Source organism: Galendromus occidentalis, unplaced genomic scaffold, assembly GCF_000255335.2.
Source record: "Galendromus occidentalis unplaced genomic scaffold, Mocc_1.1 scf7180000077404, whole genome shotgun sequence".
Classification (NCBI taxonomy): Eukaryota; Metazoa; Arthropoda; class Arachnida; order Mesostigmata; family Phytoseiidae; genus Galendromus; species Galendromus occidentalis.
The window spans coordinates 110,338-137,362 of record NW_003805392.1 but is presented as its reverse complement, the minus strand read 5'-3'; the positions used below and the strand labels follow the sequence as shown (position 1 = coordinate 137,362).

The 27,025-nt window shown below is 51.6% G+C and overlaps 1 protein-coding gene across 1 annotated transcript; it reads right to left on the bottom strand.

Moving 5' to 3' along the window:
- Window positions 1-2,166: 2,166 nt before the first annotated feature.
- On the bottom strand, window positions 2,167-26,170 carry Fas1 (fasciclin 1 Fas1 domain-containing). Its single transcript, XM_029111217.1, has 13 exons — window positions 26,102-26,170; window positions 23,649-23,744; window positions 6,617-6,779; window positions 6,396-6,496; window positions 5,327-5,482; window positions 5,162-5,232; window positions 4,746-4,951; window positions 4,460-4,644; window positions 4,119-4,304; window positions 3,805-3,952; window positions 2,877-3,036; window positions 2,449-2,731; window positions 2,167-2,364 (listed from the first exon to the last, which is right to left on the bottom strand). The coding sequence occupies exons 1-13, from the start codon at window positions 26,168-26,170 to the stop codon at window positions 2,167-2,169; spliced, it is 2,022 nt and encodes a 673-aa protein (XP_028967050.1).
- Between the last annotated feature and the right edge of the window lie 855 nt (window positions 26,171-27,025).

The window sequence follows — 27,025 nt, the reverse complement described above, 5'->3', positions numbered from 1 at the left end:
ACCGATTACGGAGCCAATCGAAATGTCAGAGAGGATCTGAACAATTACGAGGGGATTAGGGGATGTCGAGAGAGCGCTTCTTTCCAGGGAGTACCCATCCCAACCTAAGGTGCGCTGAACGCGAGCGAGGCTTCGGAACGGATTTACAATTTTCGGCTCGGACACAAGCGTCCGATGCCGAAAATATTCGCGCCACTCGTTCATTTGCTCAATCAATCAATTGGCCCTTCGAGCAGCGATCAATCATCAATCGTGACTGCTTCCCGTAGCATCGAGGTTGCAGCTCTTTCCGCCCTCTGCACTCTGTGTGACTCGAGAATGTCACACGCTTATCCGGCAGTGTTCAAGGTCGAATGTGGGAAGTCAGACTTCCAGATAATCGTGATTTCTCTCATGCTCGATAGGAAGTAACTCGTTCAGGTCATTTTCGCTTATGTTACATGAGGCTAGCGGAGGGAAGGAAAAATGAAAGAGCTCAACGCACCGCAGAAAGTCTGATTCAAGCCTAGATCTCAGATGAATGTTCCATAGCTCGAATTTTCGGTGGAGAGCAGAGTCTGCGGGTGGATTCATTCGTGAAAATGGGTAGATATCGGTAAGTCTCCAAGTGAAAGGAATAGCTTCTGAGAGTTTATCCCAGGGAAATCTCATACAGTCTGATAACTCTAGGTGGGATGAAAAGATATAGATGGATTGCGTCGTGAATTTGCGGAAAAATAAAGGGGCAGGCGCTCTGTTAGTGCTCAAGCAAACCTCAGAAGACCGCTCCGGCAGCAAACAGGACTCACGCACTCGATTGTGATGAAGACGACGGCTCTCGCCATCGCCTTTCTTCCATTATGTACTCGTCCTATACTATCGCGGTTGCTGCATTCATCGAACAAAGAAAAAATCAATCAACTCGAACCTAACTAACTCAACTGGAATGAAAGCGCGAGATTGCGGAGACATCGGGCTTTCTGAGTGCCGACACGTGAGCGACGCTCCTCCCGATGTCCGCGCCGCGAGTTCTGCAATCTGACGGAGACAAGCGAGGACGCTGTCCAAAATTATCTTCCTGTAATTTCATCGGGTTCAAAAATGCTCCGCCAGCATGGCTCCTTCGACAAGACCGCGTGCTCGACAAAACACATATCGACAGAGGAAAAATTCTACAAAATAAATAACATCGCGCTCGTATCGTTCATTCTACACCTGGTGCGATGATAGGTAGGCTCAGTGTCCGTCTCGCGTAGCGCTCGTATTCTGGTAATCCGCTCGATGGCTTACGATGGAGAGTCCGGTAGCTCCCGACGAGCTGTCGGCGACGTTTACAAATCATTGAGATGTGATGAGTGTTCATAAACTGATCAATCAAAGAATTAACTGGCCAGCCAGTCAACCGAGCGGAACGGATGCATGATTGGTCCACTCATTCGGTGAGTGGCTCCTTGAATTTATGCAAAGGGCAGCCGAACAGATTCGATAGTATGGTGCACGCACGTAAACTTCGAGCCAATGACGGTGGGCGACAGCTTCCACCATCCCAACATTCGTTCTTCCGACTGGGTCAACGTTTTCCTTCGCGTTGACGCGTTTTCTCTCTCGATAGCAACCGTCTGGCTACGAAACTCATTCAGTATTGGTGCGATCCACTTTGATTCTCTTTTAGTCGCTGTGGATTGGCGCGCTTAACTCTTTCTTAAGTTTATGGCTTGCGATTGCTATTCCGAATTTTAGGTAGATAAAATGATATCCTCTCATCGCAGGTCGCCGCATCGGCCGAAGGTATTGTTTCATAGACAGAACTTTCAGCTTCATTCAGGAACCATCTAGAGGCGGCAAACGCCTCATTTTGCCGTCGTGTAGTGTGCTTCAAGTTTGGCTGGAGAGGATTGGGTTTTCGCTTCGTTTGTGAACCTGATTTGAAGTTTGGCAATTTCTTCCTCAACGTTCCGTGAGACGTCCCCGGAATCGGATCAGATAGAGGCTGTTGGTAATCATTCTCCAGGAGCAGTTTCTTTTCATTTTTCAGTCTCTATCCTCATACCGCTGCCGACCGTGGTTGGGAAATAGCGTCCTCCTCGTCGAATTCTCTGTTAGATGGCTAGATTTTCTTCCTCCCAAGCTATCGAACGCTATAAGGATATTCTTTGGATATCTGGCGCAAGCTTCTCAGACGAGGCCTCAGTGTCTCCCGATGAAGAAAATTGCGGCAACAACCCCGGCCAAGACGACGCTGATGGACGAAGATACCGCTCGCGCCGTCGAGACCAAATCATCGCTCTCCATGAGAACGCAGTCGATGATGTGGATCACACCGTTCGTTGCGTGGATGTCGCTGTTCAGGACGGAGCATTGTCGACTCCCCCATGCGAGCTTAATCTGGGGATGGGCGAGGAAAGCATGTTAGACCGCTCAGCGAGTTAGCTGCTTTTCCAATTCTATTCGACGGATTTGATTTCTCACCTGATCATTATCGTGAGATAGTCTGATTGTGTCTCCACGAACAGTTCGAAGCTCAGAGAGCTTGAGAAGTTCGTCGCGACTCAATTGCGAGTTCACGAGATGGCGGTTCATGATGCCAGCAGCCTGATCATGAAGTTCGCTCGGTTGACGAACAAGTCGATTGTAGTCACTCTTTGAAATTTGGCGCCAGGCATAGTTGTTGGGGGCGAACAGGGTGAAATGGCTGTTCGGATTATCCAGCTTCTTGTTCCAGTGCCCTTTGGTGGCAACAGCTTGGGTCGTTCTGAGAACATTGAGACATTCGATGAGACTTCCACGAGCGGAATCGATGTCCCGAGGGATTCTTTCTAGTGAACCACGACTTCGAATGGCGATAGATATAAATTCGATATTTAAATGAGAGGTGCGATATTTCCTCTCATGCTTACGCGAGGGGCTCTTCGTTCTGTAGTTTCCATCCAAGGGAATGCGACGGGGCTCCCAAAACTCGATCAATGATGTGGATGACGCCGTCCGAGACACCGATGTCAGAACTCAACACAGTGGCGTTAACTCCGGCGCACTCGACGAGTATACTCCTATTGGCACCTGTACGGGGGGAATATTAGTATTTGCTACTCCTCTCACGGGGAATCAGGGCGAACTTGTTGCTCGGTGCCATGCAAGCATTGACCTAGCGGCAGCGTCTTCAATAAGACACACAATCGCATCGTATGTCTTCATTATTAGTAAGGGGATATTAGTTTCATGAGCGGTAAGTTCGAAAATCATTCAACATATCAGCATTCCGCATGACAGATCGCTTCGTACATGCCGACAGATCGGAGATATTCTTCGAGAACTAGCGGAACTCCAGAAAACGAACTAATTGCGATCATGGTGGAAACCTTGTCTGCTTATTTCAGAGATCTTTTCGCTTTCGGTCAATAGTGTCGTTGCTACTAGGTCTGGTACTTGGTTTCGGCTTCCGCTATCCCTGGCTCCTGCCCGACATGCTAAGGATCGAGTCTACTCCTCGAGGAAATAATTCCTCAGGGTCAGGAGTCAGGAAAGCTCAAATTGAGAATTGAAGTCGGCTTAGTTCGACCGACGAGATGAGAGACGAAATGTCTCGTCGAAAGTCGACAATGAGGTGAATTCGGACTCTCGCAGTCTTCTCTAAAGGTACCTTACCCCGTGATGCAGATTCCTTGCAAATTAACACCAAAGACCAGTTATACCATCATCGCAAAGCGAATAATAGCTGCTGGCGCTGCGTGAGTCTACTACGCAAGACGCTTGCGGCGTAGGTGAACAGGGGTGTACAACAAGGGTGAACAACAGGGAAATACCTAGAGAACCTTCATCGATATGTACCAGAGTTAAACGTACAGCCGGATGTGCACTGAATCTCTCGAACAACTATCGGAACATTCGCGGCGGTAAAGGTTGGGGAATAACTTGAAGAACTTCTCAGCGAATCCTCGGTGATGGTTTGGCCTTGCACTAAATGGTACTTCAGTAGCTGAAATATGCGAGGAAGGAGACGTCTTATCGGTTTGCTCTTGTAGTTGGTCCGGAGATATCTCGGAAACTTGGTGGTTGGAATATTAGAACAGATCATCAGTATCTATACATATATATATATCAATGGGAGTTTCCTATCATTTGTAACTTTGTACGTCGCTTACTTTCGTTAGTTCGCTCTGATTCGATTTGTACTGACTCCAAACGTCTGCTGGCAGAACGCTGATAGCGTGGTTGCTCGGAATGAAGAGCGTCTTCCTATCGGCTCTGCGGAGCTCGTTCTTGAATTCTACCGAGTTTCTGACGATATCGACGAAGTTGTTGAACCGGTTCAGACTCTCCTTTTCGTTCTGCGGGCGAGCAAATTTTCATATTCAAATTGGTGAGGAGTCCGTGGCCGGAGATTTCGGGCTCCAAAACCGGAGCTTGTCTCGGTTTTCTATATCGAACTCCCCCAATCGTTTTCCTATTCCCACACTATCGTCATGTACGAGCTCGGACGAACCTGGAGATAATCCCATACGGATTTCGTGGGGAAACCCAATGGTGCTCCGATGAAGTGTACGACTCCGTTCTCAACGGGCACGTTCGCGAGATGCAGTCGGGAAACGATCGATGTCTTCTCTCCCGGCTTGTTGCCGACACTCGTGCTCTTGACCAAAACTGGAATGAATGATCGATCGTTCAGCTCTCTTTAAGACTGATAGCACCTAACGAGTCGTCATCACCCTGAATCGAATCAATGTCACACTGCTTCGGAACGAAAATAGCTGCGTTGACGGCTAACTTACGGTTCGAGATATGGTTGTCAGTTTCGTTGACAAGGCTGATCTGGAAGCGTCTTCCACCCTCGCCTCGGGTGGCTGTGAAGAATCGTTCGTGTTGGAAGTGCGGTGTAAAGAGAACTTTCCCAGGAATGACGTGAGCCTGGACGATTTCTTCTGTGAGTCGAGAATCTGGTGATTCAATCATTGGGAAGAAGAAAGTTCCTCGTTGCCTGTAAAAGCACAGAGTGACGTTCGGGCTGGACTTCCGATATCGAAATAATAATCCCATGCTTATTTTCTGATGGAAATACGTCTGCTCTAAGACCTCTCGTCTCACGGTTCAAAAATCATCTCCAGGTATCAACCAAAATGCTCTCTCTTCTTTCCGCGTTCTTCAATCCGAGACTCGCTTCGGAGTCGTTTTACCAACAATCACTCACGTTGCGAAGAGATCCCATAGTTTCAACTTCTCTACTCGACTCCTGAATCCGTCAACTGAGAGGCCCTTGAGCTGGAATAGAGGCATTGGCCATGTGATTTATTGGGACCCTATCTGACTCGAGAACTTCGGTGGTTATCAGATCGTGCAATATATTAACCCGTACGCCGAATAGCTTGTCCAGGTCCTTCAGCAAGTCCTTGGCGCTTGGCGGGACGTTCTCGAATTGCTTGAAGTTCGGAACCCTGTCGATGAGGTAGATTGTGATATCCTCGGTCCCCGCAGCCTGTCTGATGATTTGGGCTTCGTTGACGTAAACTTTCTGTAAGGTGAGGAATATCGACGTGAGCTTCAAATGCATCTGTGCATGTGTATCGTTCCGAGCTCGGGAGTGTAAGAGCCGGAAAGGCGAATCTGCGGAGCCACTCAAACTAATATGGGGAATCCCTTGCTCCGGCCTTCTTTTTCTCGGATGCGGATGACGGTAAAGGCGATTCCGACGTCGGATCTTCAGTCGTGATTTTCGTGGCCGACATGGAGATAGAAGATGTGGTTGGCCGCCCAACCACACGCAAACACAGACTAACAAAAGTCCATTGGAATGACGAAAGGAGAGTTTCTCATAGAAGATGATTCCCATTCCGATGATTACAGAGCTCAGAGAGTGGAGTCTGCTGGCTCATAATCAAGTGTGCGGACGGTACGTCCGATTCGGGAAATGACAATCCACCGCCGGAATATCAATCTTCTGATCTCTGTAGGCGACATGGATTGAATTCTCATTATCATTGAAGGAGCGATCATCGATATCCGACTTCTACCAAATGCCTGGGAACGGGAGGAGGGAAAATTTTCGACGGACAAACAGCACAAGCAATGAGTTGAACTCAATCACAAGGGTGATCGCGCGTCGACGCGCTGAGGCGAATTCAATTCCACCGCGTAGACGTGTGCCTTTGCTTTCTCTGTATTCAACAGAGATCGATATCGAAGAGCTGTCAGTAGTATCTAGGACGAATCTTCTAATTGAGAGCGAGTGACCACCGATCGACGAGGAAGGATGCCGATTCCCTTGGTTTTGGCGAGAGAATGCAAAACACTCTGATAATGATGCTCAATGTTTACGAAGCGAAGAAAGGCGAGATCGGCGCTCTTTCTGAACGTGGAACGATCTCAACACAGGGACTCTGAAAAGGCGGCAATGGTTACGAATACGACCGCGATGTGGTCCTCACCTCTTGTCCGTCTTCCCATTTTTTCGTGTAGAACAATGGACTGGCTTTCTGGAAGGATCCAGAGCGATCAGGCAGCTCTTCGGTTCTTATTCGGGCTTGCACTGAGAGGAAAGATTCAGCGTTATCAGAGGAATTCCGAGAGGTGATCTCTCGGTGGAGCGCCGCTTTCAGGGAAAGCATAGCCATCCGATTGAGGGAATCAATTATTATCTGCAGCTTACCGAAAAAGTTTCTCAAGAACGACTTCTTGTGGGCTTCCGCCTGACGCTCGAATTCGAGACGATCGAAAAGCTCGATGGCGTGGTTGGTCGGCGCGAAGACCGTGATTTTTCCATCATCCTGGACAAATGAGAGCCACGTGGCGCCGTACAGGCTCTCCTTGAACTGTGAAACAAGAGAGAATGCTTCGTTAGAGGGGGGTTGACGTAATCTGCGGGTCGGAAAATCATCGATAAGGAGTTTCTGGGTTGTAGTTTCGCGGGTCGCGGCGCCCATCACGAGCATTTCTCGAGGCGCTCTTCTCGGATATGGGTGAAACGTGGGTGGGACGGGATATATTCGAAGAAAGAAGAGTCGGTGGATCGAATCAGATGAGATAAACTAGAATTATCATCTAACGGTGCGGTTTCGTGTATTCGGTGCATCGCGTGTGGCTCTGACAGCGTCTCCCATTGCGAAGTATGAACTTGCGGTGGCCAGGCCGGTTCGGACTACGAGCTCGTCTGCTCGGTCCGCTCTACAATCGCGGAAAGTGCACTAGAGCACGGAGATCTCGCGTGACTTTTGCCTGCAGATGACGAGGGACCTCACGCTCAAGACTCAACGCCCCGCCCTCGCTCGCAGCCAGCAGCGCTCAGAATGGCTTTTCATATCGCTGTCCGGGAGCAAAGGATTTTTTGTTCCCAAAAACTCAAGCGAACCGCTCAGCGGCGAAAACGCTACATATGCCGGTCTATCATTTCTCTGACGGAGTGCCAGCATTCTACGCATATCCTCCTTGCAGCGAAAGTCAGACATGCGTTAACTTGTGGAGCCTGAATCTATCCCATGAGCGAAGGCCCGAAACGTCGTATCGCGGGGTAAATTAAGGAACGGAAAGTATGATGGGCAGACTGATACCGAATCGTTCTCGAGTTTGAAGCGCCGCTCATTCGAGGTCCCAGTTTGATCATCAAATCGCGTATCCCGTCCCCTACCCCCGGAGCCGCAGGCTCTTCGACCGGCCATATGCTCCCACAGACTTTGGACTGATATCGGACCGGGACAGAATGGATACCCAGTACATAGTATGACAGTCTCTCCGACGCTCGACCAGGATCAATGTTGTTCTCCTGAGTCACGAGCTCAACCATGTATGAGGCAGGGCAGCGGGTGGGGAAAGGGAGGGCCTCAGCGGCGTCGTCCCTACGCTCACTAACTGACTGACTGATCGTCTGGCTGGCTCACTCCTCCAACATAAGGACCCCGGGCGAGACGATATTCGAGCCTTATCATACCTCGCTCTCTCTGATGCATCGTAACAAGGTCCAACTCGAATCGAGCGCGATTCTCTCATCGGCGTCCTCAGCAAGAACGATGAGACATAGCGCTCAATTCATCTCCATCGGTTTCCGATGGAACTCGCCGCTGTCGAACATCTTCTGGGGAATTGCTTCAGTGTGCTAAAAAGTTCTCTTGGGAATCTAGATACAGAATTCTGGTTTCCGGTCGCGTGAAGAACGCATCGCTGCCCGATAAAGTCAGGAATTTCCTGATAGCTCCCTCCTTGCGAGGAAGAGCTTCCGATCTCGTAGTGCGCTGGATGTTACGCAAGTTCAATCGAACCATTCGGTGATAGATCGTAGAAGGCTTATGTGAAGCGCTGGTAGACGAATTGCCCCGAGGTTCGAGAACGATTTTTATTTCAGTTTCTAAGGGGTCAACATAGACCGAGGAGTGTTTGGCTCCAGCCTTCGAGTTTTACAACCGCACACCTCACGGATGCATATCATGGGAGCGTTCTTTTTTGAGTTTAAGGAATTCGTGTGATAAAGTCGTCGGATCACCGGAGGGCCCCTGATCAATATAGCTGATCCGCGAAGTTGAGAAAGAGACCTCAAGGAACATTCAGCTTCCGCAAGGGGACGGCAGAGGTTGAATCTTGGCCAGAATAAGATCGCGCACATCGGGTGGACCATCGTCCGCACCATAAATCACCCTTCACGTCGGTAGTTTCCCGTAGATTGCTAACAAAGAATTTCGAGATTTCCTCAAAAACGCTCATCCATTTCGTCCTTCTTCGCGGACTGAGTCGGAACCTATTCCTCGCCCGAGCTCTCGGGAATTAGCCCTCGATTCGGATCGCAGGGTACTCTCTGAACTCTAAGGCATCTCTCCGTGTGTCGACAACAAACGCCTAAAACATCGCGCGTATCGCCAGAAAATCAACAGCTCCGAGGAAGAGTGACCGAGAGAAGAATTTCGACAAATCAATGGAAACCTTGGCGATCATTTCGAGCATCGGGAGCTGAAACCGATGTGGACATTCTGTGGAACGAATCTTCTCTGCGTTCACGGGAGCTATAAGGGCATCGTGCAACGGAAATTATATTCGACAATTTCCTCCTGGTTTCGTAGATTGAGGATCCAAAATATGCTGGAAAGTCTAATCTGGTGTTTACTGCTGGACCGAATCACCATGCATGAGGCATCAACCGGAAACTGCAAAACTGTCCCGGCATGAGTACTTTCGACGCGGTTCTCACCGCGCGTCCTCATGGCACTGGCCATGCTATCATTGCCATCGTTGTCGTTTTGCTTCCCTGTCTCCGTTCCCATTGACATTGGCTCATCTCGGTGGCTCACTGAGGCTTCGCTTCGCCTTTAAGTGCGCTAGCTCCAGAGCTAGCTGACTGGCTGATCCCGTGAAGAGACAATTCTTGCTTTTGGGTCTTCACACTTGACGGCCCGCGACGGCCAAACGTTCCGTTCGGTGGGGAGATCTGACTGAATACGCGGCAGTGCCACTGCAAACGAGCACGGAACCGCGCATAGAGAGGAGTGTCGGGTGCTCGCATTGAGAACTTCGTGTCTATGTGTGTGCCTCTAAGGGCGGAAGCGGCCACCCGCTCGCCCGCGTCGCCGCTCGCTCGTCGACCGGCCGCTTGACCAGTTAGACAGTCGTCGCACAGAATCACGACGGGCGAAAAAAGGCCCCAGGTGGACAAAAGTCACAATACACAACGAGCCTCTGGACATACTGAGCTTGCTCTGGGTGCCACAACCACTGTCATCATCGTGGTCGTATCCGCCGCCGCCGCCGCCGCCGCCGCCGCCGCCGCAGCAGAAGCAGCGATGATCGGAATCGCCGCTTCCATCGCGGGCCACCGATGGACGGTCCCCTCCGTCGACTGAGCAAAGAAAGAATCAACTGTTCAAACTTCGCTGAGCAAATATGAAATACTTTCCTTTTTCATCGTCTTTCCCCAATCAGGCGGATCGGATCGGAATCGTTATCAGTAGGCCTCTTTGAGCTGCCCTTCTCACTCTTCTGGCTTATTTGGGTCCGAGAACTTGCTCCGCGTGATGAGCGAAATGAAATGATGCATCGACACGGCTTCCACCATCATCAGAAGCACATTCGATTTTCACCGGTTCCCCCTGGTATCAGATGGTGGCATCAGAAGCTTTCGAGCGTCACTAAATCAACAATCAAGGTGTGATGAACGTCTGAAGCGAATCGGAGATAACAAAATCATTTTGATTGAAGGCGAACCTGGGGGTCTCTAAATGGGCGGAGCGCTATTACACGTCACGTCAATCACAACTCTGCTCTGTATTGATAAACCACCTTAACTTTCGAGCACGAGAGAAAACGCCAATCCCTCTCCGAGCGTCAGGGCGACTCTGGCTGCGACACTTGACAAAGCGCTCGGGAATACCTCTGCCGTAAGTTCCTTGCGCGATGCAGCATCTCCCGAACTTGATTTGAAGAATTAAGCGCGAAGAACGATAGATTATTCTCTATTCCAGGGTACCTCTCTGAATTGCATGACATGTTGGAATACTGCGAGTTTCCGCTGGAATACGTTTTTCCCACGGAACCAGACGCCCTTTCTTGGATGAGGACACCGAGGTCCGACGGTCCTCGTTCTTGTTCTTCATGCTAACATCGGATCAGTCATTCGAGTGATCCGTCCGCCAGATGAGACAGGAAAAACACATCGGCTGATTTATCTGCTGTACGAATTCAGGGCAGCTCCATTCAATGACAACAGCTGTCTTTCAGCCAATCGAGCAGATGCAGCAGATGGTGAGCTTTCAGAGCCGTTGGAAAATCAGAAACACTGCCCGATGTTGCCAAGGCGATTAGCCGTTCTGAAAGCAAGATTTGGCGCGCGAATCCAAACGGCTGTCGCTGAAGCCATCTGGAATCTCAGCCAATACCAATCCAGGACCTCCCGGAATCCGCCGAGCTCCTCATGGGATGCATATTGGAGGTATCTCGGGTTATGAATCTTTTCTCCTTTTTCAATCTTCCGACTTTCACATATACCGGATGAGATTTCTCGGTCTCCCTCACTTTCTTGTCCGAACAAAATCCCTCGCAGAACTTCTTCATCGTAGGAAGGGATCGACGTTTCTGACAACTCTGTGATCATCGCCCCGCTCGGATTTTACCACCGAAGACTCGGTTCCCACAGATAGGCACACCTTCCATTGCCAGCTCTAGCAGTGTCCGTGAAGCTCCTCGACGAAGGACTCGTTTTGGCTGGCGCCACGAAGTTGACTTAAAAACGAAGAAAATAGCTGCTCTGAAAGCTGTTCGAAAAATCAAAGTGCGACACTTTTCGACGTGGTGCTCGCTACCGAAGCGCAAACTATCCGAGCCTTGATCGATTGGGGGGACGGACGCAGGGACTTTTGGGGTCGGACCGACCGACGCAGGTAAATAATCGAGCTTTGACGGACTGCGATGGTGGAACGAAGAAAAAAACTCTATCGCAAAACTGTATCCATAGGACAACCCGATCCTTGTTTTGGTTTCAAGCGAACATGTGTATCAACCCGTCCACATTTTTCTATTGCCGAGAATTTGGCAGAGCGGAGCGGAACTGACTCCACCAATGATAAGCGACCGAAAAAAGACATTCCCGAAAGCAATAACAGTGGTGACTCACACCTTCATCGCGATGAAGGACTCTAGGGATCCTTATTCGGTTCGCCTCTTGCGTAATAACATGCCACGTACCCGATCACGTCCTCAACATCCCGACGATCCGTGGAGCTCTCCCTCGACGAACCAGAAGGAGTCGGCTCCCTGCTGGAGCGTTCCGCGCTGTCATAGGAAAATCATTGCTCTCGACTTCTTCAGGTCTTGAGTTTTACGATTTCACGATCGAATAATTACCGCACCCGCGGGGATTCCCGATGCTTTAGGAATCAATACTTCTAGCGAGACGCTCCGTGAATGACTCGGCAGCCGTGGTGGGCGAGCGTCAGCGTCGCCTCCGTGGGCAGGTGTTGTCACAGGGAAAAAGACAGGAGAGACGAAACGGATGGCAAAGTGACCGGACGGTCATCGGAGCCGCTGATGTCAATTGTCTCTGAGTATTTTTTCCTTGCCTCCTCGTTCACAGAATCTCCTCGCTCGTTCCGTCACCGTACCGGTGAGTCGTCGACCCTCGGAATAAACCGTCAGAGCAAGACCGCTGGGTGACGTTCACACACGACCACATTCACACGGTCGGCGAGCAAACACCCAATTTCCAAGTACATACATATATTCGAGAAGAGACGAAAATGACAACTCTTCGTTGTCATGCATACGATGGTGTAATCCCAGCGAAGACGCCGCGTCGCCGAAATGTGCCGAACGATGACTGCCTTCACTGTCAGCGCGAAACAGATTGAGTTTTCCAACGGTTTCGAGATGACCGTTCCGAGGCTTCGGGAGAAAGCGAGTGCCGAAGCTCACCAAGGCGGTACCCTGCCCGATCCCGAGATCAAACCGAAGAGATAATCGTTGAGCTGTCCCGACGAATGACTCTATTCGGATATTTTACTCCCCTCGGACCGCTCGCGCGGGATCGATCGAGGCGAAAACGCCCAGGATATTGATCGGTTCTCGACGAACTAGAACTCCGCTCCGAGAGTGGGAAAGTTCCATGTACAATTTTTTCTTTTTCTCGGCATTCATCGATTTCCCAACACATGTCCCCAGTCATCGATCCACCCGATGTATTGATTTGGAGCTGCACGGAGCCGTGAGGCCTTTTCACAGCTCGATTATCGGCACTGTGACTGTATCACTCGGAAGATCAGACAGTGCCCACCATTGTCCGCTTGGGAAGAAGCGGAAGACTCTCATTCAAGTGATTCCAACGTTGCTTTTCTTTTCCGTTACAATCGAACGTACATTTCTCTCGACAGCTTCTTGCTGCAGCGAGCCAACTGACTGGGAGTTCCGTGGATCTGCTGCGTCATTTGCCGCTCATTAGGTTCGCGGATGCTCTATTGAGCTAGGCGACGAGCGTCACTTCTCTCTCCTTTCGAATAAATTGCCGAAAATCATCTTTGATCGGTTACGACATTCCATCTCAACGAGCGACTCCCTCTCTCTTCACCGAGCCATGACGAGGAGACTGATCAGCTTCTTTCCAGAAAGTTCCCCGAGCGCAACCCTTTGCGGAACGCGTGCGACTCCGAAAAAAATAAAGTGGTCACTGGCCAGCTGCTTAAGTGAATGCTGATCGAGAGAATACGACAGAACGATGAGCAGGAACGATTACCGACGCAATGAACAGGAGAGCTAAGGCGAGCGAACGCGCGGCCGAGCAAGCGACTAGAGACTGTAGAGCAAGTCCGTGGTCGCGAGTTGGCAAGGGTGGGGAGATATTAGAGAACGACTCGAGCGAATGTTCAAAAGGCCCGAGTCGCCGCACATTCCGTTGTGTTTTCCTAATGACCTCTCAATCGGCGTGACGACACTCGGAGTCCGCAAACGAAGATACCTGCTTCCACATGCCAAGAGGGAGGCCATTGACGACCTCTTTTCTATGTGTAGCAGATGAAAGGAACGAGGAAAACCGCTTCGCTTTCCAACGCTCTGAAAGTGGTCACAAAATCTGAGCCGGGTCGGCCGAGATGGGAGGGTGGGTGACGTTTTGTCTTCCCGCCCAAGTGTTGAAGAGGCGACAAGTCGGTGGACGTCGCCATCGTCCAACAGAACAGGCTTCGGATCGGGAGTTTCGATTTGGAATGTTGTTCCGATACGACGTCGACGAGCGACCGACAAGGAGGTCGAAAACGGTTTCGACGTCGAGCGGAGACATGACCAATCGAAGACGACGGCGCTAACATATGGACCGAAAGATAGGTGGACCCATAGATAGACGAATAGATTGATACGATGCGAGAATCGGCGGTGGACAACGCGAAAGACGGCAGCGTGAAGCGTGAAGCGACAACCGCAACCGAACAACAACCCTTCAGAATTCGGGCTGTTCGTCGAACGAATACGGAACAATTGTCATTTCTACCGCCGCCGTCGCCACTTGCTCCCTTCAGCGCAATCCGTCATGGACAGAAGGTGTACGGGCATACGGAATGACTTCTGTTTCGTCGCGCTTCGATTTGGGAATAAAAGCCGTTTTGCTCGAAACGTGACGGAAGTTCGCTCGCCGCCGGTTCTGGTGACGCCGTGACGATGACGTAGCCCCTCAACTCGGTCCAAATAGAAACAGATGGTCCAAGTTGAATACTCGTCGTTCTTTGTCATCGCGAACTCGTCTTGCCAAGAGCCTGTTCACGATGTTGCCGAAGCTGCTGCCAGCCACCCGGTGGAACAGCAGCTTCCGTCCCCGGATCTGATCCGCACCGGTGCTTGTGAACTCCTCTCAGCGTTGTCCTCTCCGAGTTACATAGCCCCCACCGTCACGTGAGGGAGCGACGAGTATGACGACATCGAGTCCACGGAGGGAAAATTCGTTGAATCGCCCACCATGTCATTCATGCTTGTCCTGTTGTCAGCGCATTGACAGCTGCCAACGGGGCCGGTAGGGCAGTCATCCAGCCAGCCGACCGAGGCCGACCGACCGACCGGCCAGCCGCCGCGCGTTGGCTTACAGCATAACCCCCGAACGCCCCACCGTCCCACCCACTCGAGGAACTTCATCCCAATTTCCCGAGTCTACCGCCCGCTACCGATGAACGGTCTCGTGAACTCAAAGACGCGCAGTCAGACAAAAAGATACCCCACCCAAGAGAAAAACACAATGGGCTCGAAAGCTGAAACCGACAAGCGTTCCCATCGACAAAGGAAAAGCCTCCAAATTACAACGAGTTCGAGCCTGTCCCAGATCGCTGGGAGTCGAGTTCTGCAATCAGTCAGTCAGTCCGTTTCATCGTTGTGAACTCACTCGATAGCACGCTCGCTCACTCGTTGGTCGTTGGGAGCTTCAACGGCGTGGAACGAAGTTCTACGGTGGAAACGGCCGCCCTACTACTGTGTTGTGGTCGCTCGCGACCGTCGTTCGCTCCCCTGGACTAGTCGTTGTACTGGCGACGCATTGAGAGGGAGACGCGTCGGTTGCTCGAAGCACCGAGGATACGAGGCGGCGGCGGCGGCCGCCAAAGCTAAACGTACTGTGGATATCTGTCGTGAGCGCGGGTCGGAGGGCCGTTGGCAGATTTCGTCTCGCGGCGTTCTCGCGCTTCAGCTGGCCCTCGTCACGAAAGCTTCGACTGGACACCCAATTCTCAATGCGACTGCTGGTGCTGCTCTGGCTGCCACTAAATTTTTTCGCTTCCCTACAGGACTAACGAGGCTCCATCAGGCGATTTGATGAAGCGCTTCGTTGATTCGTTTGATCCAGTTCGTCATCATTCGGTCTCGCCGCTCCGAACTATCTACGGCCTGAAACAATCGCCATTTCTACCTCGAGCATCATCATCGACAACTTCGTTCAAACGCCGCGCCGCCGCCACCGACGTCGCCATCATCATCATCACCGTAAATGAGATCGGGGATGTTTCGATTCTAGTTTTCCGTACAACAACCCTTCTATCTGATGAATCCGACGTGTCGTCAGGATCTCTTCGTGTTCGTGGGAACGGCTGTTTTCACGGAAAGACGCTCGACGGGAAACGATCGCAAATTCACGTTTCTTCAATCCATAAACGACGGTGGATGTTTTTTCTTTCGCATTTTGATTTCTTTAGTGTTTCCCTGAAGTTTCTCAAATAGCAGAATTCGATCCGCGGGGCGATCGTCCATGGTGTAGTCACCGTGCCGGGGAGCACCCCGAGGCACCGACACTGCCGAGAGCTTCTGGGTTTCGCCCATCTACGCTACATGTCCTACGACTCCCTTCGCTATGGGACGCCGCGCCGGAACCTTCATCCGAATGAGACCGAGCGATTTTCGGACGCGATGGCGGCGATGACGAAGATGCTGCTGGTGGACGCTTCTCTGAGTCCATCCGGTACGACTGAAATTGAATTAAGCTCGAACCCAGCGGTCGGACAGGCGGAGGACCGAATCCATTAAATTATTTCGCTCGCTTCCTTTCTCTTACTCAAAAGCCGCTTCTTGAAACAAGTTCAAGCCCCACAACGTATCAACAGCAGATGTGGGCTCTGTCCGACAGATTGTGCTGCCGTCTACCGTGGACAGTGACGGCGTAGGAGGAAATGTTAAGCAAACAGGCGCCCGAGTCTATAATAATTCAGCCGGACTCCGAATGTTATGAGCTCTCGCCTGCGTGCTGTTTCAAGCGTCGGGTCGGCCTCTGCCCGAAAGTTTTCGATTCTCTAGCTTCCCCTCTGACGTTGGGCTTGGAATCTTCTCTCGGTTTGGTCTCCGTAGGAAGCAGAAATCGAAAACTACTCAAGAATGAACCGTCGAGTTTCGGGGGCGTAATTTTTGAAAATGACCGAAACTCCCCCGGCGCCGCGGCGCCACGAGGAGCTCCCCCGCTCCGCGCCCATTGAATGCCGGAGCCGATCGGATAGAGGTCTCAAGGGGTGTCGCTCGCTGAATACTTCCCCGCGAATATAGTGGAATTCCGGAGAGCGAGTCACAAATAACGGTCCATGAGAAATCGTACTTCGTCAGGAGAGCGATTCTGTGGTCGTGATCGTACTCGATGCTTTCCCCAATTAGGAGTGTAATAATACAGGGTGTGCTGGATGCCGAATTTCTTCCTCTGGCTCCGGTACTGTGTAGAGGACAGCTGCGTTCAATGCTTAGTCAGCAGCGGGTCCTAACATCCAACGGGTGACTCCACCCTAGACTAGAGCTATTGAAGCCAGAGCCACCCGAGGCGGACATTTGAAAACTCTCGAACATTCACTTCCATTTGGTTCTAGTCGCTCGTGATACATACACTGGGAAAGCTATTAGTCGATGAGAAAAATCAATGTTTCCCAACGGAACAATGAAGATAGGCCTTCGTGTCGAACGAGAGCAAACGGCAGTCTTACGTACTGCGAGGGAAGCATAGAGATGAGTGTCCGGTGGTATTTGAACTGACCCACAAAAGTTTGTTGTCTTTCGTGTCGGTCGTGGACCGCGTGTAGCGTAATGAGTGGAGCAAAGTTTGATTGAGGACCTGGGAAGCGATTGGCATAATTTCGAAGTTTCGGTGGAAAACAACGGGAAAAAGCAAATCGTGACGGGATACAATTGTCCACTTAGTAATGACGACGAGTGGTGAACGATCAAGCCCGGGCCGCATCTGTTTGTACATCGCGGCCCGTCCCTTCCTCCATGTGAGCGCCATGCCATCAGAAACGGTGGCCCCCTTAGGTACTCCCTAAAAGTGCTCGTCGTCGCCAATGCCGCTTGTCGTCCCGGCCACAGGAGCTGCGGCGTCAACAATGAGAGCAGCACGGCCGCTGTACCGTGGATATGGAAGGAAAAAGTAGTAGTGGTCGCCGCCGTAGTGTCGGTCGTCGTGATGCTGCTGCTAGGAGACTGGTTACGAGCAAGGCTCCTGCTTTCCCGGCTGCCCGACTTGGGATAGGTGGGTGCCCCGTAATTGGCCAAAGGCTCGGTCCGTCGATCGTAGCTCGGGCCTTCCGCCATGTGCGGTGCTGTGCTGTTACGCGAGTCGTGCGCTCTTACACATTTTCACATCAATGAAAGGGACAACTCCACTCCATTTCAGAGATGAGTGAACTTGGTTTGACTAAAAAAAACAGTCGCCAGCCTCGTTCAGACGTTCTACAGGGCATCGTCTTCCTATTCGCTTGAAGCTATCTAGCTATCGCGTCGTCGTCGTCGTTTGAACCGAAAATTCGAACCGAATCGCTGATATATCATGGCGCCGGACGCTTCTAGATCCTAGAACTTCTGAATGATGGGAAATAGTGAATTATGTCACGACTTCAAGAGACGCGACGCATATTCAAATGCGAGAGAAGGCAGTCGAACTGACCTATCTCAGCGGGCGGCCGGCCGGCCTGCGCAATAGAATTGCAGTGGCTTGGCGTTCGGAAGGATCTATGCATCTAGGGATTCCGAGGGTTCAGCGTCTAGTTGCGTTAGATATGTGTCTCGGAAGTTCAAAACAGCGGCCAATAAAGATTGTAGTCATTGACCTCCCAGATACGGCTATGGAATCAGTGGGACGAATGCGGGATTCGAAATCTCCGATATTTTATGTTCGAAACGAAGGCACCTGTTCAGGAGACGGGCCGATCGAGCAACAGGGGTGACTTTACCGCAACGGTATGATATTCGTGAATCCACCGAAGTCAAGTCCGAGAATCAGAAGATTCGCGTTTGTTCCCCTGCGCATCCTTCCCCTTGTCGCTCATGCGACCAGATCCGGATTTTGGTCATGGTTCCACTGGTTGAATTCGGCGGACGAAAATGACTAGAGGAGAATAAGTAACGACGCACGGCCACTATCCCGTGAGCATTCCATGGTAATGAAATGTAAGCGTTCCTGAGAACGCTCGAAAACCAGATCCATGTAAAGCTCGCGTGGGTGACTCCGCGCTCCGTGGTTAGCAGATTTGTGAAATACGTCTTTATATGCGAAGTCAAACAGACGGACCCACGAACGGAGACCCCCTCCGTTCTCCGACTCACGCAGACAATCACGAAGACTCGTCGGCTGCCGAACTTTCATCAGCGGCAGCCGCTGCCCGAAATCGTGGAGGGCCTGACCTCTTTGTTTTGGGTGACATATGAAAGTCGAGCCGGAATATCATCTCGGATCGACGACTTCCTCTTCTGACCAATTTCGTTTTCCGTCCATTCGCTCGGATCTTAGGGAATACGGCTGGGAACGGGGGAGCCGGAGCATTCCGCCCGAGCCGAACGCTCGCGTCCATACGGAAGGGATATCCGTATGAAGCTGAGGATAAGCAGCAGAAGCAACACGAGCATCGGAAACCGTTCGGCGAGGTTTGTTTCGTAGCTCAAGTGTTTACGGCAGCTCGTGCGCACCGCCGCCAGTACAGAGGTCAACGGTAAGCAACTCTTTTTCTCGATGGCGGCGATTGTTCGCTGGTTTCGTGGTCGGTTTCAATTTCGGTTCCTATTGAGGGTGAAGGCAGAGAAAAAGATTCAAATCGGCAACTTCTTCAGCGCTTCGACCGGTGTTGCTACAGGTTAGCCTCAGCTCGTCCATCCGCTCGTCAGCCGACGACGTCGCGTTGGTCGGTCGTCCGAACGCTCACTTCACCACTCGCCTTAGTAGGGATCTTGGTTTCAGGTCAGCTAGGCAAAGAAATGATCCCGACCGGCGGAAGATTACCACCGAGAGCCGCCACCAGCGACATGAGGGGGGAAAGCATTTTTCGGTGAAAAAAAGCCGAAGAGCGAAAAGTATTGAAAATTGAAAACTGCGGAAGGAGAAATGAATAAGAAGAAGCAGCCGCCTGGACGAGTGACAACGTTCTCAAAAAAGAACTTCGAAGCCGGACCTCTGCTTCGGATTCGGCGCAAAAATCTGATTGACGTGCGGTGGTCAGAAGACGACGACGGGTCTGCGTGAACGAGTGAGTGACTGACTGACTGACTGACTGACTGACTGACTGACGAATGAGCGATCGACCGATGCGTCGGCCGATCGACAAACCGACAGACCGAATGAACGATGTCGACAGCGACGCATAACTCAATCTGACGCGATTTGTCTGAAATCGAGATAACACCTTTCGACTCGAGCGTCCGCAACCGTGTTCGAACGAAGACGTTTTCTCATGGATACTCGAACTCGTTCCCTCCGTCCCGTTCCCGCGTCCCGGTTCAACGTCGACGGTGTATGAAAATGGCTCTAGAATGAGGAGAGCTCGGGTCTCGCTCGATATTCTGAAGGCAGCTGGGGATCTCACTCGGTTCCGTGCCCTTGGGAGTCGATCCTCACAAAACCGGGACCGAACTCAGCAAATAGGAGGAGGGAAGGCAGCGGCGAGTCGGACATTCCGTCGGATCCGCGAGCTCGTAATCTATCCGGACGATGCAACCGGCCGAAGATATGGGCTCAAAGACCGGCGCACTGGAAGGACACATGGCATCTAGCGATGGGAACCGGTTCGATTGCAGCCGATTAAAGAGTCGCGACCACGGTACGGCTTTATCTGCATCCAGCGCCAACGCTTTTTCTCCAGACGGTCTTCTAAGAATCAATAGTCTCGAGCTTCCCCGAAGATTCATTGAATTATTCATTCCTAATGACTCCGTTTACTGCCAGCTTTCTGCTCTTGAGAGCTGTGCGATTTGCTTCCACATCAGCCGTCATCGTCTCTTTCGGATGAACCAGAGTAGAGAACGTCTAACGCTCGATATAACGGCCCCAGACAAACGGGCAATCAGCTTAGATCGCTATCCCTGGCCCGAATCCCGTCCGGTGCGCGAAAGAATTCCTTGGCTGACCGGAGTAAAGATGCCCTGTTGATCATCATAACCTCCCAGTAAACTCAAGCGCTTCTGTCGCTATCTATCAGCTGTGCAACGCGCGTCAGCTCGTTTTCCGTCGCTCTTCTCGATGCTCAGACAAAAACGGGCAAATACGAAATTGCGTGCTCTAACAGCTGCCCAAATCCGCTTCTGGGTGCCGTAATTTGACGGAATGAAGGAATGCTTCGAGATATAAAACAAGAGCTGGCCAAGGGACGTCGACAGAAAGCGTCGCTCTCCAGACGAGCGGATCGCGCGGGCTGCTCCAACGTAACGTCTCCCGCTCACGTCGGTGACTGGCGTTCCGAGTGCGCCGAGAACGGACTCGGTTCTTTCCTTCAGTCAGGCAGTCAGTCATGTCGGAGAGCGGCGGCGTCCCGAGCTGAGGAATCGCGTAGGCATCCACGCTTCGCTTGAAAAGAACGAACAATCTATGCCCCGTTCTCGGAACAACGAGCGGAGCAATTGAGAGTACTCACTGATTGATTGAACGAATGGAAATGAGAGTCAAGAACGAGTGACGACGGTACACGCCGACAGCGAGCAGATCGGCTGACTCACAGGTCCCTTCGCCGAGCGTAGCTTTTGAAAAACAAAATCACCTCCGCCAATCCACGTCGTAGCGTAGCTGATCCATTTGTTTCCCTCCATCTCTCCCTCTACGGCTCGGATGCCTCATCGTCCCGCTCGACTCGGGAATCAAGTTCAATGCCGAATGGAATCGGTTTAGGATCCAATGTCCAAATCGGCTGAAGGTGATACAATATTCAACTTTTGAGTGCAGCGCGACCGGGGACTCATGTGCCGGAGGCAGACTCTTGTACCCGCTTACTCAGACTTGAACTCGGCACGCAGCTAATCCGAGAAAGATCCGCTTCGTCTTCCAGAGCTCGCCGAGTTGTTGAATTCTTTTGTTTCGGGGCTCACCAAGTGCGTGGCGGGAAGGCTATGGTAAACGTTGTGTGATTCCATGGTGATTGACGAATGGCCTTGCGGCCACAATAATTCGTGTTCAGAACCCGGTGGACGTTCGCCTAGATTCGTGGGAGGTATCGCCCGGGCAGCGCAGTCAAGGGAGCGTCATGAGCATGGGAAACCGGCACCGCTGCCAGTTGACCTGCTCGGCAGCCACTCTGAAGCATTCAGCCTATTCGGTGAATTTGAATCTATGTACCCGGCTGTACAGAAGCACAGTTTCCGGCATCGATCAAGTTGTCCACGGCGTACAGCGACGGAAATTCTGAGGTTCCCCCGGTGATTCGAGCTGGATTCGCCGCGGCGTCCCCTGTTTGAACAATTCTCTCTTCTCCTGGAAGTATCTGCCTAATCGGAGGTACATAATTCGGCGCGCTCTCTCCCAGCAAAGTCCGATGAGCGGTTGCAATGAAGCAACCCCGAAAGCGGCGTCTGCTACATGCCCGGCAAACAGATGACGTTTCACAGCCCAATCGCTTCGTATGTGGTTTAGCCATGACAAAGCAGATGCTACTGAAGATGAGAAGCTTGATGACGACGAGCTTCGTGGATGTGAGGCTCAAGGTGGACCTGAGCCATTTTTAGGCATTCCCCTCTGTTTGATCCACCTCTCCCGCGCATGCGTGGTGTGAGGATGATCAATGGATCCTGCTGTTCCTCCTTACAACATGAATTATTAAACTGATCCATGAGAGTGAGCCCGCTTCGTCTCACCCCCGGAGTCGCTCTCGGATACACTGACTCGCAGCCACCATCACCGGCTCACTAGCATACACACACTCACTCAGATCCCGCGACGACTGTTTCCGCCAAAACTCGGCGCTTCTGTACATAATTGTCAATTCTTCCACTCCCGCTGCGGTGTCGGAATACTCTGACGAACCTCAGTCGGTGTGATGACTGTTCAAAGCGAAACTCCACAGTTCATAGAAAACCCATGAAGTTCAAAATTATTCACTTCGAGACCGCATTGATCCATGGTCGCTCAATCACTCAAGGTTTTCCTCTTCGATACGCGAGAGCGAAGTCACAACCATGCCGAATAATCGCAGAGGGCATCGAGAGGGGAGAACGACCTTGAGAGAGAAGAGCTCCACAGGTTACGGCTATCTCAGTGCGGCGAACCGTTTTGGACCACAAACATCGATCTCCCGATTCCACAAAAGTGGATGGGCCTGTGAGCCGCACTCAAAATCTGCGAAACAAGCGTAGCGTGAAAGCATTGCGGGTGTTCACGGAGCGAATGTCAGTGTGGAGCTAATCGGATTACTCGTAGAACGGAAAGCGATCTCCACCACATCGAGCTCCCCAACGCCTGTACTTGACGGTGACATCATCGTTTCTCGACGTTCCGTTGAATTTGTCGTTCAGAACAAACTGCCCAGCCTCTCCCGCATTTATCCCCCTGGCTATATCCATTGGACGCGGACCCAAGAACCCCTGTCCGCCCTGTCCTTTCCCCGTTCTCCGACAGGAAGCACGCAAATTGCTTCGTTTCCTGTGGGCGCAGTCGTCCCGTGGCAGCGTCCGACGACGACGACGATGACCACCACCACCGACACTGGGCCTCAGACATGAAGACAAAGACCACAATCCACTCTGAGTCCACATGGACGGGCTCTCCCACATACAGCTCAATATCACATATATTTCTCGCCGAAATTGTCGAATGGGGAGACCGACTTCGCCGCCGAGGTTTTTCAAACGACGATCCGACTCACTTCCCGGAGCTCTATCTCGAACCCCGAGGAGCAGGCTGCCGCCCGATGTTGCCGATAAGAAGAGATCCACTCTACCAGGCGGAAACCGGAGGGATGGGCGCAGTCCAGGCCGAACGGTCCAAGTGCTCCACTGCATGATTTTCTTCTCGATATTTCCCCCTGTCAGCACATATAGCCAGTGTCGAGCATATTCTTATCATTGGATCCTACCGCGCAGACTTTGCCTCTCCCATTTCGCTGCTCACCGAAGGCACTCAATAATAATAAAATAACCATTAGAAGAAAGATGAGAGCGGCGCCTCACGCGCAGAACAGCCTCTCGGAGACGAGTGAAATCGAACAATCATTCAGTTCCCCTCTTGATTTTGCGCGGAGGCAAAAACTATTTGACACGACCGAGATTGGTTTCACCCCAGGGTAGCCGGCAGAAGGCGAATGTTACAGCACCAGACTCCATTCGCCGAACTCCATCCGGGTTCGGGAATTCCGAGTCGTTCTCCGCACTTAGACAAATTGAGGCTTTGGTCCAAAAGAGAGCCACGAGCTATCAAATTTATTTGACCGGAAAAAATCTTTCCCCCTGCCCGGACTCGATGATTGGAGCCATCCTGTTGGCTATAAATCCTCGAATTGATAAATCTCAGATCGATGGCTTATACTCACAATGCTAAGTTCGGCCTCCTTTCCTAGAAGTTGAATGAGATCGCCTCGTGCCAAGCCGACTAGTCCCAACAGGACTATTAGCGCTATGGATTTCATCTGGAAGACGAAGAAAGGATGTTAGACATATCGTGTTTCGGGAAGGCGAAGTCCGCCCGAGGTTTGAGATCCAAGCCTCATTCTCATTGATCTTCTCTGACGACAATAATTCTGGGCGTGCCAACGTCCGGAAGGCTACGCTTTCACTGAGTGGGCTCCTCGAATCACTGGGACCGGAAACGAACGAACCGAAACGAAATCGTCGATGGGCAGACCCGGGTGGAAGCAAGGTCTCCGAAGAGAGTATCCGTAAATATTTATCTCGTCGAACACGTTCGTAGCATTCTAACACCAGCTTAGCTCTTTCTCCCTTGCGTCGATCTTGGCCTCCTCGAGGATACCTACCCGGGAAGCGGCGATCTCGCTCACTTGACATTTTCAGCACCGAGCCGACCCCATACGCGGGGAGCGAGCTGTCAGAATTGATAAACATGCGAAATCCACTTCGGACTCAGCCCGTGCCTCGCGGCTTAGAGGATATTGGGGAGTTATTTTCGGTTTCGTCCAGCATCTTCCCTCTTCGAGGCGAAGCTCTTCGATGGACTCTGCCGCCGAATCCCCCATCATGGTTGAACCAACTCTTGGCATCGTCGATCGCAGCGCGCAGTCGAATCAAATTCTTCACTTTCGACATGATGAATGATCGGAAGTGGAGTTACCCCGACATATCGAGAAATTATTTCGGGTCCCTGAGTACAACCGATAAGAAACTATTTGGAAAGTGATCAGTCGCGTCCTCAAAGAGTTCAGTCGGCCGACTCTCCGAATGGTATTGAAGGCCTCCATCACGTATTCCATGACTTCCTCCACAGGACACACGAGGTGCTCATCCCAGGATAGTAAGTGTAACGGCGGCCTTGTGCCGTTGCCCTGGTAACCAGGAGCCAAGCAATGCTGGCAGCGGACCGGAGACTCTGACTCATTTATGACCCTGAACTGAAGCACGTTATCTGTACTAACAAACAACACCTCTGAGCTCATGAGTAAGAATATCGCCTACTTACATACGAGAATAGAAATTATTTCGTCGAGCAGCTGCTCCAAGCGAGCATGGCCGTAAGCAAAATACATAGTGCGAGCAGAGACGTGACAGAGATGGTTTTGAATTTCAATGGCTCCGATGTCGCTCGACAGCTCTGCCGGGTTCGGGACCGGCTACGAGGGCGGCACGACCAGCGTGATCGAATCGGAGCGGATGGGAATGTTTTTCAACGAGCCGAGAGATGAATCGACAGACAGTTCGAAAATTCTTCGTCTGATTTAGATCAGAGGCCTTCTACAGCGGAAATTCGTGCGTTTGTACAACTCGTCATGTCTCTGCTGTTGTTCTTGAATCGCATACCGCTGGAGCCACGTCAAACTTGTGAGGAAATCGGCCGAGTCCCGACCGACCGACAGAGGAGCTGACGAGCAAGAGAAAGCTAACAATGCCTCAACAATCACATACATACGAAAACAAAATCGAATCGGTCGTTGAACTTGTTCCTGTCGCTCAAGAAAAGGTCTGCGGCTAAAATGCCTCCTCTTTGGGAGATGTCGGAAAACGAAACGTCCGCTAAATCCTCAAGTGCACGGCGGATCTGTTCCCCCGGACCCGAACATTCCTTGCCCGACCCGACCCATTCGCGCACTTTTGGATCGACTCGGTCGTCGAGAGCGAATGAAGTCCGAGACCTCACTGTCCACTCCTCGGGGCCACGGGGTGGTCTCAGACAGCGGACGGCCGTCCTCATTGCACTGAACGGGTGAAGTTTCGTTCTCGGGGAGGCAGACTACGTGAATAGGTGACTCTCATAATAATTGTCAATAAGAAAACGAGACTCTCTAACCGGCCGCGTCTGGTACAGGCGGTCGACAAGCGACACTGAGAGGAGGGATCCCGGCAGACTCGCCAAGATTCCCGCAATACATCGCAGGGACCATTCCTCGCGTGCTTTGCCGATTTATTCATCATTGTTGCCGACAAGCACCGGGAGATTGAGTAATGAGCGGAAGACAGACGAGTAGATGCCCGGAGACGATCATGCACCGGCTGGCAGAGTCGGAGGCGAGAAAAAAACCTTGACCTTGGTCTCAATGAGGAAATATTGCTCGGAGAATGTCGCGCAGCATCTTGTCGCATCGGCGAATCTGACTCGTCTTCTCTCGTTCTAACCGAGTCCTTACTCACTTGTCCTTACTCGTTTACTCGTGACAAGTGTCCGACTGCAGCGGACTGACCGTCGTCGGGCGGTCAGACGGTGTTTTCTCAACGTTTCGGGCGCGTTTTCTCTTGCCCAGGAGGTCTGTTGTTCTTCTTGTGGAAATAGATTCTTCATTGGAATCTCCGACATGGACGCCATATTTGGTTAAATGACCAAGACTACGACGTTGATCATGACACCGATGATGGAGTAGGAGTCGGCGACGAGGTCGACGTTGATCATGTTGGCGTCGAGTCGAAGCAGTTTTTTCGCTTGAATCATCAGAACGTCGCCGTTCTCAGACAAATTCGCGCGGTATCAATGATGGTGACGCGGAGGAAAAAATCGGGCTGACTCCACCATGTCAAACTAATGCAAATTCAATGCGCACATAAAACACGCATGAGCGAACTGACTGTGAATTCGACGGAACGACCGACCGACTGACGGAAAGGTGGGAAGATGAGCGAACGACCGCACTGTCAGAACTACTGGGTACCAATAACGCGGGTGACTGTGGCTTCTCGAGCATTGACTTATGCATGATGTCAACAACGAAGTCTAAGCCCTTGGAATATTCTCGAAGTCTGACCAGGTGAGCCGTGCGGGACTCGGGAATTCAAGTCAACAAGCGGAGAAATACTTTCCTCCAGCCAAGTCCTGGCATTCCGGATGGCGACCTCGCGAGGACACGGTAGACTCACAGTGTCCGTTTCCTCCTCCGACCGATTGCTGGATTGATCCATCAACTTCTTTAAGCATTATTTATTTATGGAAAGCGAATGAGCCGTAGGCTCGCGGCCGATTGATCGGCCATCACAGAGCTTTGCTTCCCCACCGAGGTGACTTTCAGATGATTCGGCACCAGTGGTCTGGGGAGGATTTCTTCCCTAGAGCAAGCATCGAGGCTGTCGTCATTTTCGATTACCTGCGTTTTCCCTCACAATCCCCGGGCAGGATTCTTCAGGCTCTTTGGAACCGAACAATTCCAGAGCAGTCGATATTATTTTGATTTTCGTTCGGTGGTTCGCAGGCGCGAGTGTCGGAATTTTTTGATAATACCACTTTCGCTCCTTCGGCGCATCTTATAATTCCAGG

What these genes read in the sequence shown, in the direction of transcription:
- Fas1 (XM_029111217.1), bottom strand. Translation starts at nt 26,170, where the DNA reads ATGATCAACGTCGACCTCGTCGCCGACTCCTACTCCATCATCGGTGTC. An exon ending in AGGAGGCCGAACTTAGCATT is followed by an intron (nt 6,780 to 23,648) that starts GTGAGTATAAGC and finishes CTTGTTTCACAG; the next exon opens with TTCAAGGAGAGCCTGTACGG. An exon ending in CGGCTGTACGTTTAACTCTG is followed by an intron (nt 3,037 to 3,804) that starts GTACATATCGAT and finishes CCCCCCGTACAG; the next exon opens with GTGCCAATAGGAGTATACTC.